Here is a 21,457-nt window from a genome sequence, read left to right as displayed (position 1 = left end):
AGGCACGTGCATCAGAACGGCTGCAGACTCCACTGTGGAACTTCCGTTGTCTATTTCTCACACGTTGAGCCTGATGGTCTATACCGTGTGATCATGGTCCTGAAACCTTGGCCTGTAGGCCCACACTGTGTGATCACGGTCCTGCAGGTTCCTGCTGGTCTGGGCCCCTCAGACCAGCCTGGTGCCCTGGGTTCAGCCCAGGCACCTACCATCCAGGATGCTGCCGGCATCCAAGGTGCCACTGGCACCCAGACCGTGCCCCCATGGCCTCACAGGGTCCTACCCTGCAACACCAGTAAGTGCAGGTGACCCCAGTACACTAACATGGTGCTGGGCCCGCAGCACCTGCGAGGCCAGCGCGTGACTGCCGCCGGCCCAATACTGATCAACTGCTTATTGCCAAGTCCCAGGAAAGGAAGCAGTTAATGATTTTAGAATGCAATAAACATTTTGTAACTGTTGAATACATGCTAATGAATAAAAAGCCAGGGAACATTGTATAAGCAGCTTTCTCGTGCTTAAAGAATACATTAACTGCTTGTAGAAGGGAAATGCTTAGAACTGCTTGGGAACGGTTATTTAAACATTCCAACTGCCTGAGGAGTTCTTGGTAATAGTTAAGCAGCATTTCTCTTTGCCCAGAAGAGAGAGAGAGAGAGAGAGGTGAGATAGAGAGAGAAGGGAGGAAGAAAGAGGGGTAGGGAAAGGGGGAGAGAAGGGGGAGAGAGAGAGAAGGTGGTGAGAGGGCGGAAGGGAGCGAGAGATGGAGACAGAGAGATGGGAATGATAATTCAAGGTAGACGCATGTGCCCAGGAGGAGCTGCCCAATAGCCGGCCTGTAAAAGCGGCTTTTACCCGATATCTGGCAATGAGATTACTCTCACTCCTTCCCAAAGTGGTTCCTGAGGTGACAGAGGGGGGGGGGGGGGGGATCTAGGAGCCGAATAATACGGACATGGTGGAGCTGCAGTACTGACAGTCACTGCGCATGCTCAGGAGAGTAGTGTCTCCTGGGCTTGTGATTAGTGTCTCTTGTTCTTGGTGATCAGTGTTTCCTGTTCTGCGCAGCCTCAGTGCAGTCCTGGGACCCTCCCCATCACTTAGTCTCCCAGGACTCTCCTCTCTTCCTTAGTGGGTTTGCTCTGAATCCTGCAAGAGGTCACTGCAGAGTAATCCATTCAGGAATCGGATCTCTAGGGAGGAATCCACCCAAGATCACAGGAGAGGAATCCACCCAAGATCACTGGAGGGGAATCCACCCAAGATCACTGGAGGGGAATCCACCCAAGATCACTGGAGAGGAATCCATCCCAGATCACTGGAGAGGAATCCACCCAAGATCACTGGAGAGGAATCCATCCCAGATCACTGGAGAGAAATGGCTGGGAAAGAGCCAGATGAGGTAAGATGCCTCCTGGGTTGTTTCTTTGGGGACAGGAGCCATTGCTGCCAACTGGGTCCATGTCATTCGGTTCATCTTCAGCCATCCCTGGCATTTTAGCCAAAAATGCGTTGGTTTCTGGGAGTTGTAGTTTCACGTGTCCGTCAATTATGTCCCGTTAAGTGTTAGAATTCCCAGCATGCAGTGTGATGTTGTCGAAACAAACAGGACTAGCTAAAGGTGTCCTTTATGGCATGGGGGCTTTTTCCAGGTGTGCAGCACGTATAATTGTATTTATGGAAGAGGAAGATGAGTGCTTCTATCATAAACACTGCATAAATTATAAGGCTGGTGAGTGGACCAATGGCCTAACAGGGCACTTTACAATGGCAGTGAATAGTGAGCAGGACATGATGGAGGTGGCAGAGGAGGAAAGTACAAGTGGAAAACCTGGGAAAGGGGCATTATAGATTGCCAGTACACCATGTACATTATTTATACTTATAATTCCGTGTGTAGGAAGGTGAAGTTGTGGATTAATAGGGATGATGATACAAAACACTGTCTTCCAGATATTGTTTCCCTCCTGCCGGTGCTGCCAGCAGGGAGAGGGACTAGAAGGGGGCCGAATAACGGGCCTTCTGGTGCGCAGCTCGGGAGGCACAGAACATGTCACAGCAGTTTGGAATCATGCCCAAACTGCCCGCCTTCCGGCAGGGTGAGCCCTTTATTGTGCCTCACGTCACTGCGCATGCGAGACATGAGGCGTATTCGAGCATCCCTAGTTTTTCCCAACAAACTAAACACACATCTATAACAGTATTCATCTGAAACTCCCCTGTGCAAATCTTGTCTGGCACAGGTGCAGGCTCGCTGCCTCTTCTTTCACCATTCATAGGCCCTCATTAAGATACTAGCGCTAAACCATGGCGCTATTAGCACCATGGTTGGTGCCGCGATCGTAACGAGTCCGCCAATGTTCAATGGGGAATTACCACACCATTCCAAGGTTGGCGGGGCGGTAATTCCCCATTCCCATTTTTGCTCATAGGGCTCAATGGGACTGGGGAAGGCGCTAAGTACGGTACCGCAAATTGCGGTACCGTACTTAGCACCAAGATCCCTTTGCGGGTCCCTACTTTAACGGCTGGTCTAGACCAGCCGTTCAGGTCGGGTCCCGCAAAGGGTCCTCGTAGTAAGGCGCTAATGGGTTAACGGCGCTGCAGCCTTTTACGGCGCCGATAACCCATTAGCGCCAGGGTCGTAATGAGGCCCATAGTCTCTTAGTCTCTGTGGGACCTTCGAGGCTGCCCTTGGGTTCTACCTGCTGGGCCTCTGCTGGGGTGTTGTCTCTTGGTCATCTGCCACCTCTGGCTCACCTCCATCTTCTCGATACGCCTCCTCATTTTTTTCTTGCGGCTCTCCTGGCACACTGCTCTGTGTCGCATCTGTGGCTCAGGGTGTGCTGTGAATGCTCATCGTCTTCATGTGATTGTCTCTCCCTGTCTGTCCACATCTGCTGGGGCACCCTCTTGAACCAGGATGCGTTCCTGGTGATTGTCTGCTGTCACCATCATTCCTTCCGTTCGGATCACTGTCCAGGGTGCATAGTCGTAGCGTGTTTCCAGCTTGGACTTAGAGGGGTTTTGCAAGACCATTACATGATCTCCAACCTTGGGCTTGATTCTTCTTTCGTGTCTCCTGTCGCTCATATGACTGTTTGATGCGACTCTTTTCCTTTGAGTGCGGTCGCTATCGAGAATGTCCACCACCCTTCTAGGGTGATAGGCTGTGGTTGAGTTCACCATGGTTATGTGAATAGGTGGGGACCACACTCTGATTCAATCTCTTTATATAAATGTTAGTGGGTTTATTCCGCTTTAGGTTGGTGTACAAAAATATTCAAATTTATTTTGGAGCAGACTGAAGAAAAGTCCAGAGACACCCGGACTTCGAATACAGCAATGCAGAAAGCTAGATGACAACATCAAGCTAATCACATGTTATTGAGCAGATAAACTACGTTTTGAGCACCCATATGACTTTGGTTTGCTAATTTTGGAACTAATTATTCACTTTGTCAACCAATTTTATTTATTTTTCCTCACCCATTTCATAACAACAGTGTAAGATTTTTTGAAGGAGATACCGTATCACCCAGGGGTACAGTCTGCGAGCGACTGATTAGCTTGATGTTTTCATCTAGCTTTCTGCATTACAGCAGAGTTCACCATGGTCCCATACATGAGGTCTGCCGGGACTATGTTAGTGGAGCTGTGGGGCGGCACCATGTAGTTCCATAAGAATATGTACAGATCCAGTTTCCAGGGCCTGTTTTGGGATCTGGATATGCGCAACACTTTGTTGATGGTCCTCATGAATCTCTCCACATCCCTATTTGCCTGTGCCCACCTGGGCGTGATGTTGTGATGTCTGATGTTTAGGTCGTCCATGTATTTTTTTTAGCTCTGTCCCATGGAATGGCTGACCATTGTCTCTCATCATGCGTCTTGGCAGTCCGTCTGTTGCAAACATCTTCTCGACTCTGGGATTACAGTGTCAGCCGTTGTTGAGGATATGATCTCCACTTCGGCTACCGCAAGTGGTCGTCAATAGCCACCAACAGGTATGTCCCATCTTGCACCATACAGAAGTCGATCCTGATGGCGTCCCACCTTGACATCCTGCGCTCTGCCGACTAAATTGGCTCAGGGTTTGGAGGTGCTCCCATGATCTGGCATCAATGTCCGGATGTGACAGTTTCCTCCACCTTGGTGTAGATGTGTGGGGAACCATACTCAGTGGCGTATTCTGGCCTTTGTCCTGACCATTCCCTGGTGCCCTTCGTGTGTGAGTGCAACAATCCTGTCATGTAAGCTGCTGGGGATGACTATGCGGGTGCCTCTCAGGATTAGCACTTCACTGGTGACAGACAGCTCCTGTCGTACTGTGAACATACCATTGAGGAAGTCTCTGGCCGCTGGTGTGCGGTTGTGTACATGGCGGAGGAATGATTTCCAGTCACCCAATATGATCGTGTTTTTCACTATGTCACAACAAGGATCGTTTTGGATGGGCTCCACAATCTCATTGATGCCGGCCGCCCTCGGCTTCATGGTGTATAGGATTTGACAGATGTGGTCTTTCCTCTCTTCTGCCTCACTCACCTCATCCATGGTCGCAGCCCTCGGGTGCCTGGGCAGGATGTCTGCTGGATTGTTCGTACCGGCCTGGTAGGCCAATACGAACTCATACTGCTGTAGGTGGAGCAGCCACTACCCAATTGTAGCTGGAGGGTGTGCTGATGACCCTGTGAAGATCGGGAGGAGTGGTTTGTGGCCCGTATATGCCCTGAACATTCATCCATAGAGTTAGATGTGGACCTGTCTACAGCCCCAGAGTACCACTATGGCCTCCTTCTCGATGTGCGAATACTGCAGTTCGGTAGGCAAGAGGGGCCAGGAGGCATATGCAATGGGTTTGGATTCCCCTGCCCATGACTGTTGGACAAGGATGGTCCCGAGGCCAACGGGGCTCGCATCCACGTACAGTTTTGTCATTAGGGTTGGGTCGTAATAGGCCATCATTGTGTCTGAAGATAGTGATGTCTTGATTCACTCTAATGCTGCCTGGCATTCAGGGCTCCAGTCCTGTTTGATGTTTGAGCTGGTGAGCTCTCCGTGCGGTTTGGACATGGTCGCCAGGTTGGGAATGAACCTGCCGAAATATGTTGCCATTCCCAAGAAACTGCGTACTTCTGTGGATGTTGTTGGCGGGGAAGCCTCCTTTATGCCTGCTTCCTTTTGTGGGTCTGCAGATATTCCCTCGCTGTTAAAGACGTATCTGATGAACGTAATCTCTTCTTTCAGAAATTCCCATCTGTCCTGCTGGATGGTGAGGCATGCAGTCTCTAGACTGCTGACCACCATTTCTAGGTGATGCATGTGCGCCTGCCTGTCTCTGGCGTGGATGAGGATGTCGTCAATGACATTCCGCACTTCTGGGATCTCTTGGACCACCTCCTGAATAGCTTGTTGGAACACCTCTGTCGCTGAGAAAATTCCGAAGCTTAGCCTCTTGTATCGCTGCATACCCAGATGGGTGGAGAAGGTTGTAATGTACCTCGAGTCTCGATGTAGCTTTAATTGGTAGCCAGCTTGAGGTCAATCATTGAAAAAACCTTCGACCTTGTGAGTTCCGTGATTATCTCATCTAGAGTGGGGGTAATGTGCCGCTCCCTTTTAATTGCTGCGTTGACAAGCGCATGTCTATGCACATTTTTACCTTCCCTTTTTTTTTGGCTTTTTCGTGACTAACATAAGCGATACCCAGGGAGTTGGTCCAGTCACTTGTTCGATGATGACAGCCTTTTTAAGTTCATATAGCTCCTTAGACACCGGGTCTCTCATGTGAAATGGAGTTCTCCTATGGTGTAACCCCAGGGCAGTACTGTTGGGTCAATATGTAGTTTTATAAGCTTGCCTTTTAGGCATCCAATTCCTTTGAGGATGCCAGGGTGTTTGGCTAGTAGGTTGATGATGTCAGTCCCCCCGCTGAGTAGGCATTTGATTCCAGCATTGACAAGGTAGATCTTTGACTTGATGGTGGTCTCGCCTCTGCTTAGTTTAGTTCTGAACCGTCCCTCTACCGGAAGTCTTGTTGCCATAGGCAAAGAGGAGTGTTTTGCTTGTCTTGAGTTCCGGTTGGGGGCGCAGTGTCCGAAAAATGATGGTTGGCATCACATTTACAGATGCTCCTGTGTCGATTGTCATGAGTGTGTCTGGACCCTGTATGTTTACGAGGCATTTGGGTCTTCTCCTTTTTCTTTTTCGGCTCATAGTTTCCGTGGTCCAGTGCCGAGATCAGGTGGATTATGCTCCTCTTCCTCGTTCTCCAAGTCCCCATGGCCATCGCTGTTTCTCCATGGTCGTCAGACTACGCTGCATCCAATTACTGAATTAAACAATACATTGGAGCATGCCACAGAGTAAGCCGCATCTATTGACCATTTGAATGAATATCTAGAACCGGGCCACCCTCTGGCAGAGCTTCACAGGCACTCAGTCTTTTCGTCATCTCCTGACTGTAACCAGGAGTTATATTACTATGTCACAATCATTCACCACACTGGGACTCTGTAACGGTAGCACGTGGGCCTCCCACAGTACCCTTTATACCTAAATCCGCCTGAATACTCTGAAGGGTCCACCCTGATCCAATTTATTTCAGACTGCAGGGAGCCAGCACCTGGACCTCAGTGGCCTAGTTCTAGACTTTTCCCAATAGAGTAAGTGCTACCAAACCCACTCCAGATACATTAACCAAATTAAGTCTTAACACATGAAGTGTGTTTTCTGTGCTGATCCCTGATAGTATCACACAATATTGCCCCACAGGTACCACAGCATCCCGCTACTTCTAAGCGGTCGCTATGCTTTTTTTAAATTCCAGTCATCATTCGCAGGTAATTCAATTATCTCGCCCACGAGATTAGTAACATCAACTAATCTGTACTGATTACTAAAACTATTGCATGTGTATTGCAGATGTCACACTTCCGGATTTTTTCTGTGATGTGCAACAGTTCGCAATACACAGTACGTTCCCCTCACCAGGGTTTTTTAAGAAATCAACTAGCTTTAATGCCTAATTCTAATATGCCCTGTAGATAGAACCCACCACTTAGATTCATTTCTGTCCTTCCTTTCAGAATTAGACCATAGGATATCCCATTGAATGAAACACCATTTCGATGTCATGTCCCGATGAAGGCTGATGTAACCGCAGCACCTTCCAGCTGCTATACAGGCCGAAACACAGTGGTGTCGACAACCCAATAACAACACAGTATATTACCCCAACACTGTATAATTAGCTGACTAATGGAGCAATTACCACATGTATACAGACCTAAGATAATACAAAGGGACCGCTCTACACAGACATGAGTCACTTTTTATGGATCAATTTGATTAGCTTTATTGATTGTTTATATACATGTGATGTATATCTTTTTCTCCTGTGCCACATTGTTTGTACATTTTTTGATTGTATTGCATTTTATTGCTGTATTATCACCTCTACTGCTACTAATTGGGTAAATGGATTAAAAGAGTGGGTCACACCGTAGCCAGGCTCACCTTGATCATTTGAATATATATGTATTACACAGCCACATTAGTGGCTGTGTAGTTATGGTTAAGTTGCTAATCCCATAGGAAGAACACTTTTTGGGCGGCTTATAACTTCGCCCTCCCTGGACGAATCCTTACCAAACTTTGCAAAAAAAGTATATGGGCCACTCTGAATTTGGTGAGGTCTGGTCCAAGGGGGCAAAGATATAAGGGGGTCCCAAAATGTCTTTTTTCCCCAAAACTTTGCTCACGCCTACAGCCCAAACCGCTGGACGGATTTTCACCAAATTTGCGGCAGGAGCAGCAGCTTGGTCCCGAACGCGTGCTTTTGTAAATTTGGTGACAATCCGACCAGTTGTTTTTTTTTAAAAATGATCAAAAAGTAGGTCACAAAAAATGAGTGATATGTATGTCCGCTCCACGGACACACTTCCCTGTTCGCTCCGCGGACAGGACACTGATTGGCCAATCAGCTTGCGTCATGTCCGCGGACATGCAGCGTGTTCGCTGATTGGCTGGAATGAAGCATGAGGTGCGTTGTTTTGTTTTGATGCGCCTGCCATCATGGATACGCGGACAGCGCTGCGATGAACGGGGGGAAAATACAACTTTGGCAAGTGTGTTGTTGTGTAAGAGTGCTTGGGGAGGGTGCGGGAGCGAGAGATGGGTCAAATGCTGTATTTGTTTAGGTGCCAGGCTCCCCTGGTGTGTTTGTCATGTTCGCGGCTGTCCGTGGACATATAAAATGCAATGCAGTAGCCCATGTAGCCAGTTAAAATGTTTGATTCACTTTAACCCTCTTTAGGGCAGACTTAATAAAAGATAAAGCAACCTTCTTGACCAATTCCACCTCATTGGATCATTTCAAAGTGTTCCTGAAACGCATATTATTTATCCAAGTCTGTTCTGCCCTTGTTGAGCGATGTCTTGAAAGCAAAGGATGTGATGATTCATCTGATTATATTAGTGCCTATCTCTAATCCCATTTTACCCCTCAGATGATTCTTGCAGTGTCACTGATGAACCAACATTTCTAGTGTACTTGTATTCCTTTATATCTTTCATCATCTCCTTGGTGTTTTACTAAACTATTATGCACAGTAGTACATTTTAGAAGGCAAAGGGAATGTGCCTGGTCATTAATCTCCATAATATATATTTGATGGGCAATTCCCTAACCATGGACAGGCAGCTTTAGGTCTTAACATCTGTTCGTACACTGGGTCTTCTGCACACTTTATGGGTTATGCATCCAATCCACTCTATCTTTATTTGTGGACACTTGCAACATACTGAACATTGCAGATATATGAAAATGTTTGAGCAATGCAGCTTGAAATGCTCTGTACTATCCCTTAGGACTAGCATAGTTCCTTGCATTCTATATGGGTTGGAGAGTTTGTCCTCACCCATATAGCCAGTTAAAATGTTTGATTCTATGGGTGTGATGTATGGGTGTGATATGCTGTGGTGGTTGTGGCCAGGGCCTGCAGTCTTGGGTGCATGGCCTACGGCCTACGGCCTTCGGCCATGCACCCAAGACTCTAGGCCCTGGCCACAACCACCGCAGCATATCACACCCAAAGAATCGAATATCTATCAAATATTTGCAAATCTACAGTTTGTGTACTGTTTGGTTTGTATGTGAAGTTTTGGCTACGTCATAATGATAATGATGTGTTATTTATAAAGCGCCTTAATCCAAAGCGCTTTACAGAGCACATATTTACATACAATATCAACCAACCGAAATTGGTACTCATTTATCGACCTCGGAAGGATGAAAGGCTGAGTTGGCCTTGCCGGGATTCGAACCTGCGCAGCAGTGAGCGCTCAACCCACTGAGCTATCTTACTGGCCTTGTCATTAAGATTGTAGAGTTTGGTAAGAAGCGCTGCAGTATAACATATCCATGGAAGTAAACATTTTGTATTGTGGTGCATGGTTAGATGTTTGCTTCAATGGTTGTGTTATGGAGAGTATTTATGAGTTCTATTAGAATATACTCACTGTTTGATTTGTAGTGATTGGATATATTTTTTTCATGAGTTGGGTAACTGGAGCAGATATTCTTTTTCAATTTCTGTGATAAAAGAAAAGATCATGTTAGTTAGGTAGTTTATAAATACTTATTACATTGCATAATAGACATTTCAGCTTTTTTTCGGCCCTCATATTTAGTAGTTTACAAACCAGTGTACTGTGCAATTTGCTCAGTTTCTGTGTTTGTTTCTTAAATCATTGGGTCTGTGGGAAAAAAATCCATGTTGGATTAAAAAAACACCTTTTTTTGTTATGGTACAGTACATTTGATTGTTTGTTTTCAGTGTTTACTTGTTGTTTCTGGCTAATGTTCTATCTGTTGGCTTGTTGCAGATTGTTAGATACCTGTTGTTGAATTGTAACTGGTTATAGCTTTTTATTTATATTCTCAAGTTGCTGATCTATCTGTTGGGTTGTTGCAGATTTTTGGGGCAGTAAGATACATGTTGGCGTATTCTAACTGTTTATTTCTTCTTATAATTTAGTGGTATTGATTTATCTGTTTGGTTGTTGCAGAATCTTGGGGCAGTTAGATACCTGTTGGCGTATTCTAACTGTTTATAGTTTTTTAATTGAAGTTTTATTAATGTTTATGCACAGATTAGTTAGTGATATTGATTTATTTGTTTGTGTTATGACTTGTTGGTCGTGCAGATTATAGAACCTCCGTCCCCAAGTACCGCACGGGAAGATAGCAAAATTACTGCCCGTGCAGTCTGTCGGGGGGAAATTCTGCCGGGGTCGGCTGGGCCGTCCGCGGACCTCCGGGCAGGGAGGCCCCAACTCCTCCCGTATAAACCAAAAAATTGAGTATGAGACACACGCAAGAAGTTTATTAGACAAAACGGCAGGGATGGGTCAAGGAGCGTACGCGTCCGTCCTGACACACACTTCAAATTCGTGGGGCTCGCAGGCCCTTTTTATCTCAGCATGACTCGCTACTTGCGTCACCTGGGAAAGTTAGCAAAAAACCTATCGCCACTCTGGATTGGCTCCTCGAGTGGTAGGGTTAGTATAGCATACGTATAGAGAGCATTGTTAGTGGCTAAGGGTTAGTCAGGTGGTATAATTGGGTTGTCCCTTCAAATTGATACACGAAAATTGTTACATGAGGATCCCTGGGGATTGGTCAATGTTAATGGCGTCAGTGATAAGAACCTCATGTTCTGATTGGTCCACGCACGAGCCCCCAGTCTGGGACCATCGTTGTTCCCAGCTCGTGGTGCACCTGTCATTTGCAACAATGTTTCACTATGATTATGTGCAGACAACGTGAAGATTTATTGGTATGCCTGAAGGCCGACTACTCCCACCGCTGCAGATGTCCATTGGATCATTTCATTGTATCTGCCGGTGTCTTGAAACAGGGGTTTCGGTGCCTTCCTTCTCCTGGGCCTGGCACCCTGTCAGATTTGGCTTGATCACGTGAGGTGAGACCGTGGTTGAGGCAGAATTCTGCACAATTAATATTGTATTTTTCCACCATGTGCCTGGTTTTAATTGCAGGTGTGACCTTGGCGTCGGCTCACGGCGTACGAGATTGCAACATTGCGCCCTTGACTGTCAGTCATCGCCGGGCTCATTCTGCAGGGTCAGCAACTGTACTCTTTCTAATTCAATGTTCATGGAAACTGTTGCTTGCGGCCTGCTGGGGCCTGGTGCATAGGTGGAGATGTTTGATACACCGCGCTTTGGGTTAGAGTACCATATTGTTTTATCCCCAGTGTTGTATCTTCATTATATTTCTCATTGCAATGTATGGGTTTAGAAGAAGCGCGAGCAAGCGTTATAGATGAGTTCATTATGCGTCTTGCGTTTCAGCATTTTGAAAAGCCTATGTGAAAAATAATAAAGGTGCGCGTCAGTGAGTGTGTCCGTCATCTATGTCGTAGTACTGAATAGGTTCTTCGTGTGGATTGGTGTGGGAGTGTCCAGTGTGTATGTTCGCATAGGTATGCTAACCTGTGGCTAAGTCGTCATGGCATCTCTAACGATGTGTTCATTTACTGCTGCATAGTTCAGTCGAGTTCATCCATGCCGCAGGTGTTGGTATGGGAAGGACAGGCTGGTGGGCACATCCGTATGTTCTTGTACCAGGGTACTTGATCGTCTGGTAGATGGGCAAACTCCTCTATTGGCGGGTGCCTGGGCCATGAACCTCTAGGCCAGGGGCGTGAGGGGATTGGTGGGAGTCTTGTGTTCGATTTTCCCACTTCAAGTCTTTGAGGCCACAGGTGCAGAGTGCCGTCAGACTAGAACCAGGAATGCCGGAAGGAACCCCCGACCACTCTAAGGCAAACAAGGGTTATGTCAGACAGTGGCAATGAAGGACAAGCAAAACAACCGAGGGTGAATACAATGGCGCTTACCTAAAGGACGTGAACAGGTACTCTGAGGGGAATAGTGGGACAGGAGCCAGCAGATAACCGTTGACAGCAGTAGATGGGTAGGAGTCTGAATAGCACTCGTGATGGAGTGAAAACACCTGGGCTAGCAATGATGTGTGATGGTGGCCGATCCGTAAGCAGTCCAGTAAACAATCCGATGTCAGGAGCCAGGAGGAGAGTCAAAGTTCGGGTAAGCCAAATCAAGAACCAGTTAGCAGAGCCAATGTCGGAAATCCAGGTAAGCCAAATAGTGCGACGATTCCAAGGAGACACAAAGAATTCTGTATAACAGTCCATGGTTGAGATAGCTGTAGAAATCCAAAACAAGAAGGCGCCAAACAGTACTTGCAATAAGCAGCTGTGAAGCGTTGCCTTAGCATTTTCCCAAGTCTTTTAACTGCAAGGTTTAGTCACCTGAACCGGGTCACGTGATGCGTGCTCCGTGCCACGTGATCCGTGTTGATAATGGGAACTGCTCTTCCCGACCATGTGACACGGGGGTCTACGCGCAAAAGAGTGATGTCGCTGTCCACGGTACAACCTGGGAAACCGCCATGGTAGTTGCCAATGGAGGAAGGCCGTAAAGATCCTGGGTTGCCACCCTCTCCTCCTCCGAGTGTGTCGGAGCTGATCACCCAACTGCTGCCGTCGGGTATGTGAAGGGAGGCAGGATTTAGAGGGGAGTCGGTGGATGGCAGGGAATGACCCGGGTGTACAGGAATGGGGATTCATGATAGGGAACATGACAGAGCCTCCCTCAAAGGCCCACGACCCCGTGGGCTCGACGGGTGCTCTCGATGGAAATGAGCAACCAACTGAGGGGCATGGACATCACAAGCGGGAACCCAAGAGCGGTCCACAGGTCCGTAGCCCACCAAATCCACAAGATACTGCAAACGTCCCCTACAGAGACGGAAACCTAAAATGGCACAGACCTCAAACACATCTGGGGAAGACACATAAACAGGAGAAGGAGGGGAAACGATGCGGGTAGGGTCAGGGCACGGTTTGAGCAAGGAGGTGTGGAACACCGGATGAATACGCCAGGCAGGGGGAATTGCCAGGCGAAAGGCTACAGGGTTCAGCACCTTGGATACCCGATAAGGACCAACACATCGAGGGAGCATCTTACGGCATCCAGGGATATGTAAATGGCATGAGGACAACCAAACCCCGACAACCCACTTGATATGCAGGAGCCACCACCCGTTTCCTATCAGCAGCACCTTTCAAGGAAGCCTGGGATTCCCGCAGATGGACGAGGGTCTGGGCATGTACTGTGACAAGGTCGCGAGCACAGGCACTGGCGGCAGGGGTACTGGAAAGCGTGAAATCAGGTAACGGAAGTGTGCGGGGATGCTGACCGTAAAGGGAGTAGAAAGGGGAGAAACCAGTGGACGAGTGCAGGGCATTGTTGTATGCAAATTCCGCAAGATGCAAAAGACTACGCCAGGTGTCTTGATACTGGAGGGACAGGCAACGTAGGTATTGCTCTAAAGCCTGGTTCACTTTCTCTGCCCATCAATCTCCGGATGGTAGGCAGAGGAGAATCAAGCATCGATGCCAAGAAGCTTGGTAAGGGCCAGCCAAAAACGAGATGTGAATTGTGTACCACGATCTGACACTAGGACCTGAGGCAACTCAAAAAGGCAAAAGACAGATTTGAAGAACATTCGAGCCAATGTAGGAGCGGAGGGAATCCCAGTACAGGTCTTAAAACGGGCCATCTTAGTATAGGAATCTACCACTACCCAGATGGTGTCAAAACCCTGCGTATGAGGCAAATCTGTAATTGGATCCATCGAGACTGTATGCCAGGGCCTTGGGGGTACTGGTAGTGGTTGAAGCAATCCCAGTGGGCGACCTCTGCGTGATTTACACTGAGCGCACACTGAACAGGTGTTTACATAGTTCTCTACATCACGTCTCATCGACGGCCACCAGCATCAACGTTTCAGCAGATCTAAGGTATGACGCTGCCCTGGGTGACTGTTGATGGCAGCGTCATGAGACCAGTCCAGTGCCTGGTTACGGATGTCACTTGTGGGCAGAAACCACTTCCCCTGTACGAAAGGCAATCCGTCCTGAAAGACAGGGTCCCATTCTGTCAGTGTGTGAGGGTGTTGTGAGATCCACTGGCGTATATCGGACAACATGGGTAGTGACAGAGTGCAAGCACAGACTACATGACCCTGCTCTAACAGTGTGTCAGGAAAAGACGGGAGGGACACCCCCCCTGGAGAATTGCACAAATCATCCGCCTTTCCGTGGACCACCCCTGGCCTATGTTTGATCAAAAAGTCGTAAGCTGAAAAAAACAGGTACCAACGTACTTGCCGGCTGTTCGTGCATTTGAGGGAAGCTAGATCTTGCAAGTTCTTATGATCAGAATACACGATAGTTTGGTGCTTAGCCCCTAGAAGGTGATGCCTCCAGATCTGTAGTGCGTCCTTGATGGCCAGGAGCTCTTTCTCAGTGACTGTATAATGTGGTTCAGTTGACCTGAATTTACGCAAATGGTATGCCACTGGATGTAGGCGACCAGTAGTTGGGCAGGGTTGGGAAAGGACTGCACCCTATGCGAATGATGATGCGTCAGCCTCTAGGACGAAAGGGAGCTCGGAATCTGGGTGTTGCAGGACTGGGGCTGTGGTGAAGGTTGTTTTAAGGGAATCAAAGGCTACCTGATGTTCCGTAGACCAATGGAAGGGGACAAGAGGACTGGTCAAGGCAGTTAAAGGGCCCACAATGGACGAGAAACCAGCAAAAAAACGCTGATAAAAATTAGTGAATCCGAGGAAGGACTGTAGTTGCTTAAGGTTCCCCGGAGACGGCCAATATGTGATCATGCAGATCTTTGACTGGTTCATCGCCAATCCTCCTGGAGATATGTGGAACCCTAGAAAGTCAACTTCCTTAGCATGAAATTGGCACTTTTCGGGTTTTGCAAACAATGCATTCTTCTTGAGTCAGGACAGCACTTCTCTAACGTGGATGATGTGTTCCTCCAAGGAAGGAGAAAATACCAGAAAATCATCCATATATATCACCACATACCTGTCTAGGATGTCGCTGAACACGTCATTGATAAAGCGTTGAAAAGTGGCAGGGGCATTACATAGGCTGAAAGGCATCACTGTATATTCAAATAATCCCTGGCGGGAGCAGAACGCAATCTTCCACTCATCCCCGCTGTGCATACGAATCAGGTTGTATGCTCCCTGGAGGTCCAATTTGGTGTAAACGGATGCATGTGTTAGCCTGTCTAATAGCGTGGATAGGGATTGGGTAGCGGTTCTTGATCGTGATTGAGATCAGCCGCCTATAGTCCACACAGGGGCGGAGATCCCCCTCCTTCTTTGGGACAAAAAATATAGGGATTGATGCTGGAGAAGAAGAGGGTCGGATATGACCCAGACGTAAGGCTTGTTGGATGTATTCTTTCAAGGCCTGTTCTTCAGATGGTGACAGTGAATAGATCCGGCCTTTTGGTATCGCGGCATCAGGAATTAAATCGATGGGGCAATCATATGGCCTATGCGGTGGCAAGCCTTCTGCTGCGACCTTGTCAAACACATCTTGGAAGTCATGGTATGCTGCTGGTATACCGTCTAGGACCGCACCCACTGTGTGCGGAGCCATAGATGATATGTCTCTCCCATCGATTGCCAAATAGGCCACCGCCCCAAGGGCTCTTGCAGGATTGGGTGTACCTTCGGATTCTACCAGACAGAAGTGTTGACATACTTTAGATTCAAAGAGGACCTGACCTGTACCCCAGTTAATTAGCAGATTATGTTGTCTTAACCAGGCAATGCCTAACATGACCCCAAATTGTGGTGTGGCAATGAGGTCGAATGACAGTGTTTCCTTATGGGTGCCTTGAATGACCACCTCCAGGGGGGCAGTTTGTTGCCTGATTGGGCCGGAAGCAAGGGAGGTCCCATCGACATCCTGTACTGGTTCAGGGTGTATTTTCGATATCAGCGGTAGGTTCAGTTTATTGGTCAGTGCAATGTTTATAAAACAACCAGTAGCCCCTGAGTCGATTACTATGGGCCTCATTACAACTCAGGCGTTAAGGGTTAACGCCACCGTTAACCCTTAACGCCTGATTCTGATTTTAACGCCTGCTTTTAGCAGGCGTTAAAATCCATGGCGCTAACCTGCCATGGTGCTAATTACGCCGCCGTAATTTACGGCGGCGTAATTAGCGCCTTCCCCACTCCCATTATGCCCTATGGGGCAAAAATGGGAATGGGGAAGGGAAAATGGGAAATGGGGATTCACTGCCCCATTCACCTTGGAATGGGGCGGTAAATCCGCCATCCACCATGGTGTAAACGGAGTTTACACCATGGTGGTAAAGTTGGTGCACTTAGCACCAAGGTTGTAATGAGGCCCAATGTGTACTGAATACACACAATCCATGGTAGGTTTCAACAGAGCCTGGACTATGACTGGTCTTATAGGACCGAAAGCGGATATGGCATCGGAGGGGGTCTGAGGAGTGCTCACCCCCCCCCCAATCTCAAGGGGGCGAGGTTTCTGAAAACCCAGATTCTTATTCTTAGGGCGACGAGGACACTCCTTGACATAATGGCCGTTGAGACCGCAGTAAAAACAGGCGTTGTCTGTTCTTCTGCGTTCTCGTTCAACATGGGTTATAGGACTGCGTATCCCACCTACTTGCATGGGTTCACTGGTTGCGTCTGGCGGAGGGAGAGACTGATGGCTAGAAAGGCCGGCTTCCACCCTACGCTCGGTTCTACTGGCGTCCACCTGTAAAGCCAGATCAACCAAATCTGAATAGATGGCTGGGAGGGAAGGTACTACCGAGAGGGCATCTTTCATAGCACTGCACAGACCCCTATAAAACACCACAGCCTTCTTATTCTCGGGCCAAGAGGTTTCTGCAGACAGCTAGTTGAAATGTGTTATATACTCAATGAGGGTCTGTCGCCCTTGAGTGAGATCCAATAGTTCCAAGTCCCGGGATTGTGCTTTGTACCTAGTGTCAAATACCTTGGCCATCTCACTCACTAAGAGGTCGAAATCATACAGGGCAGGGTGGTCACTTTCTAGCAAAGGGTTGGCCCAGGTTGCTGCCACACCCCTCAAATGGGAAAGCAAGAAGGCAGCCTTGGTGGTAGAGTCAGGGAATGCCTGGGGTCGGCATAAAAAGTGGAGCTTACATTGGTTTAGGAACGTACGATCCCTTTTGGGATCACCTTGATACCTCTCTGGAGCTGCTAGAGGGAACAGGGTTGGGACTACCACGGGAATAGGCGGTGCAGGGGCCATGGAACGGTCTGGGTTCTGGAGTGTGGCATCCCCAAACTCAGAGTCCGCTGGTAATGGATGGCGAGCAATCTGTAAAGAGTCAAGGCGGTGGTGGATTGCGGTTGTGGCTGCAGCCATATCTGTTCTAAGGGCCGTGATGGCTTGCATTAAAGCGGCCACGGGATCCCCGGCTGAGGCTTCCATGATCTGGACGACCAGCGAGGCTTCACAGTCTGTTATGACTTGATGGTCGTGCAGATTATAGAACTTACGTCCCCAAGTACTGCACGGGAAGATAGCAAAATTACTGCTGTGCAGTCTTTGAGGCCACAGGTGTAGAGTGCCATCAGACTGGAACCAGGAACGCCGGAAGGACCCCCCGACCACTATATGGCAAACAAGGGTTATGTCAGACAGTGGCAATGAAGGACAAACAAAACAACAGAGGGTGAATACAATGGCGCTTACCTAAAGGAGGTGAACAGGTACTCTGAGGGGAATAGCGGGACAGGAGCCAGTAGATAACCGGCGACAGCAGTAGATGGATAGCAGTCTGAATAGCACTTGTGATGGAGTGAAAACACCTGGGCCAGCAATGATGTGTGATGGTGGCCGATCCGTAAGCAGTCCAGTAAACAATCCTAGGTCAGGAGCCAGGAGGAGAGTCAAAGTTCAGGTAACCCAAATCAAGAACATGGTAGCAGAGCCAATGTCGGAAATCCAGGTAAGCCAAATAGTGTGACGATTCCAAGGAGAGACAAAGAATTCTGTATAACAGTCCGTTGTCGAGATAGCTGTAGAAATCCAAACAAGAAGGCGCCAAACAGTACTTGCAATAAGCAGCTGTGAAGCGTTGCCTTAGCATTTTCCCAAGTCTTTTAACTGCGAGGTTTGGTCACCTGAACCAGGTCAAATGATGCGTGCTCTGTGTCACGTGACCTGTGTTGATAACGGGAACTGCTCTTCCCGACCACGTGACACGCGGGTCTACGCGCACCAGAGTGATGTTGATGTCCACGGTACAACCTGGGAAACCGCCACGGTAGTTGCCAATAGAGGAAGGGCCGTAAAGATCCTGGGTTGCCACTCAAGCCTCTCCTCCTCCGAGTGTATCAGAGCTGATCACTCAACTGCTGCCGTCGGGTATGTGAAGGGAGGCAGGATTTAGAGGGGAGTCGGTGGCTGGCAGGGAATGACCCGAGTGTACAGGAATGGGGATTCATGATAGGGGACATGACAGTTTGGTTGTTGAAAAATCTTGGGGCAGTTAGATACCAATGGCGTATTCTAACTGTTTATTTCTTATAATTTTGTTGTATTGATTTATTTGTTTGGTTGTTGCAGAATCTTGGAGCAGTCAGATACCTGTTGGCGTGTGGTAATACACCAATACGATGCCCATGTGGTAAATACTACGTGGGCAAAAAAGCCAGGAAAGCCAAAGAAAGATGGACGGAGCATAAATCAAACATCAGAACTAAAAATATGAAGTCACCCGTCTACAGGCATTTTCGAGATCACAAACACAATGTTGCACAAATGAGAGTGGTTATACTTGAGGTACTCCACCCGCTCCCAAGAGGAGGAGATTTACAAAAGAGATTATCTCAAGGAGAATTACACTGGATCCATCGCCTTGACTCTCTTAACCCACTAGGGATTAATGAAGATTACTATCTGGGTCTTTTTCTATAAAACAGCTACCATTCCTCTATTTAGCAGTTTCCATCAGTTTTTACCATATTTACCAGATACTGTTAAATGAGTTGAATATTGTATCAGAAGTCATTACTACATAGGAGTTACTATGAATATTCAAGTACTGTATATATACAGATGTGTATGTCATGTATCAGGTTGTGAATCCATAGATGGAACAGCAACAGAGTGAACATTTTATCATTTGAGGTTAACATTAATTTTTGACAATAACAATAGTTCATATTATATGTCCATGACCATCTTTCGTAGGATATAGATTCCACTCCTTCACTTTCTACTACTTTTGAGTTATTCTTCCCACTTGTGTAAGTAACACCTACTATGATTACACTCACAGATTTTGTTGAACCGTATCCCTACATTTCTGTTTGGCTAAATTTATTTGGGCACTCGATCTCGACTGGTTTCGGAATGCATTTGTATACGTCCCACTTCTCCTTACAATCGTATATGAGAACTTTAGCTGTCATCACGCTCATGTACTTCTGACACATCTAATTCTGACGCGGCCGCGTCTTTCATCTCAATCATGCTAATTACCGGACAATTGCACGACGCATGCGCACGATGACGTCAGCTCCCATTGATGGGATCATGCTATGACGCGTGTGACGTAGGACGCGCCATCGTCACCCTAATGACACTATATTAAGTGGACAACGATAAAAACCTTTACATCCAGCAGCGGTGGTGCCTGCTCCTGTGGATCTTTGCGTGTTCTGCAGAGCGACTTCTTTTTCGTGTAAATAAGTAAGTCTTGAATTGATTTATATTCTGGGTACTGTAGACCCAGTCCATTATACCATGAGACTAAGTACTTTTTGTATACTCTTTCTTCCCTCCCATGCAGTTAGCTGATTTGGAGTCTTTTTGTTCACTCATAGAAATAGAGTACGGGCTTGATATACATTCCTTTTGGAAACTACTACGGTGGCTGGAGTGTCATCATGTGGCATATTCACCGAATAAGGTTGTACCTTCTTTTTAACATATATTTCTTTTTGTTAATTGTGCGTATTCAGCCCTTAAAATCCCTGATTACTATTTTTTAAGATAGTATCCTGTATTCCCTGGGTGATAGCCCCTCCCACATATGATGCCGGATGTTTTTAATCCTTTTTAAGAAAACGTTCTATTCCAGTTTGAAAAATACATCTTCAACACAAGGTCAGCAGAATTCACTTCTCTTCACATCTTTTAATCATAGGGCCTCATTACAACTCTGGCGTTAAGGGTTAACGCCACCGTTAACCCTTAACGCCTGATTCTGATTTTAACGCCTGCTTTTAGCAGGCGTTAAAATCCATGGCGCTAACCTGCCATGGTGCTAATTACACCGCCGTAATTTACGGCGGCGTAATTAGCGCCTTCCCCACTCCCATTATGCCCTATGGGGCAAAAATGGGAATGGGGAAGGGAAAATGGGAAATGGGGATTTACCGCCCCACTCACCTTGGAATGGGGCGGTAAATCCGCCATCCACCATGGTGTAAACGGAGTTTACACCATGGTGGTAAAGTTGGTGCACTTAGCACCAAGGTTGTAATGAGGCCCATACACTTATCTACAGGTTTGGTTCAAATAAATAGTCCTTAGTTTTCTGGACCGATTTGAGTGTTGAATTCACTAATTTAATCTACAATGTACATCATTAAGTTGACAACAATGTTGATGTCAATATTGAAGCACTACATAGATGTTCCCATATCATGCATTTATCATGATTGGTTTGAAGATGTATATTGTTTTGATTGCCACAAACTGTTTTTGCACAGTAGATTTGTTTAAGTTTTATAATATTATTTATTAATACTTTCTTCCGTAATTTGTTTTTGCTTTTGTAGAAACTTTGAAAATTGTGAATTTTTCCCCTGATGAAGAGTGAATACTCGAAACGCGTTGGGCCATCAAATGATGAATTAAATTGAAGTTCTTGTGTTAATCATGAAAGTTTTGGTTTATTAATACTTATGAAAGAATTCCATTTCAATTATTTTTGATGAACAGTATATAAATACATTTGTAGAGCATTAACTACATATGGTGTTTTGTATATCAGACACCATATGGTTAAAAATTATTGGTCTGTTTTGACAGATCTTAGACAGTGTGCAGGGGACGGCAGTTCCCCACTTTGGGAACATTCACTTCTTGTTTTAATTCCTGTGCTGCCAACAGTTTTATGACAGAGTTAGGTTCACCTTTCACTGGAGTCCATTGAAGAAGATCTCCAAAAACAATAATGTGTTTTCCTCCAAAGAGTTCTTCGTAGTTTGTTTTGAATACTTCTTGTAATCTGAGGTGAATGAAAGCCAACATTAGGTTGGAGACCATGCTCACTTCATCTATTAGTAGCATTTTAATTTGTTTTAACACTCAATTTGATATGATTAATTAAGCTTTGTTTGGTAAGTTTCACTAAGCTGCCTACACGATTTGTCACTCTATATCTACTTTATTTTCATCGGGTTTTATATTATTTTTGTATGTGAAGTTTTGGACTATGT

General features: G+C 46.8%; 1 protein-coding gene across 1 annotated transcript in view; it reads left to right on the top strand.

Moving 5' to 3' along the window:
* The first annotated feature begins 1,095 nt into the window (after positions 1-1,095).
* LOC138528703 (zinc finger protein 436-like) overlaps positions 1,096-21,457 on the top strand; it is a 50,546-nt gene continuing 30,184 nt past the window's right edge. Inside the window, exon 1 of the mRNA XM_069640557.1 lies at positions 1,096-1,402. Within this exon, the coding sequence (XP_069496658.1) occupies positions 1,379-1,402 (24 nt within the window). The 5' untranslated portion in view covers positions 1,096-1,378. The remainder of the gene's footprint in view (positions 1,403-21,457) is intronic.

Source organism: Ambystoma mexicanum, chromosome 7q (genome assembly GCF_040938575.1).
Source record: "Ambystoma mexicanum isolate Mex_15411 chromosome 7q, UKY_AmexF1_1, whole genome shotgun sequence".
Classification (NCBI taxonomy): Eukaryota; Metazoa; Chordata; class Amphibia; order Caudata; family Ambystomatidae; genus Ambystoma; species Ambystoma mexicanum.
This window is presented reverse-complemented; position numbering and strand designations above follow the sequence as displayed.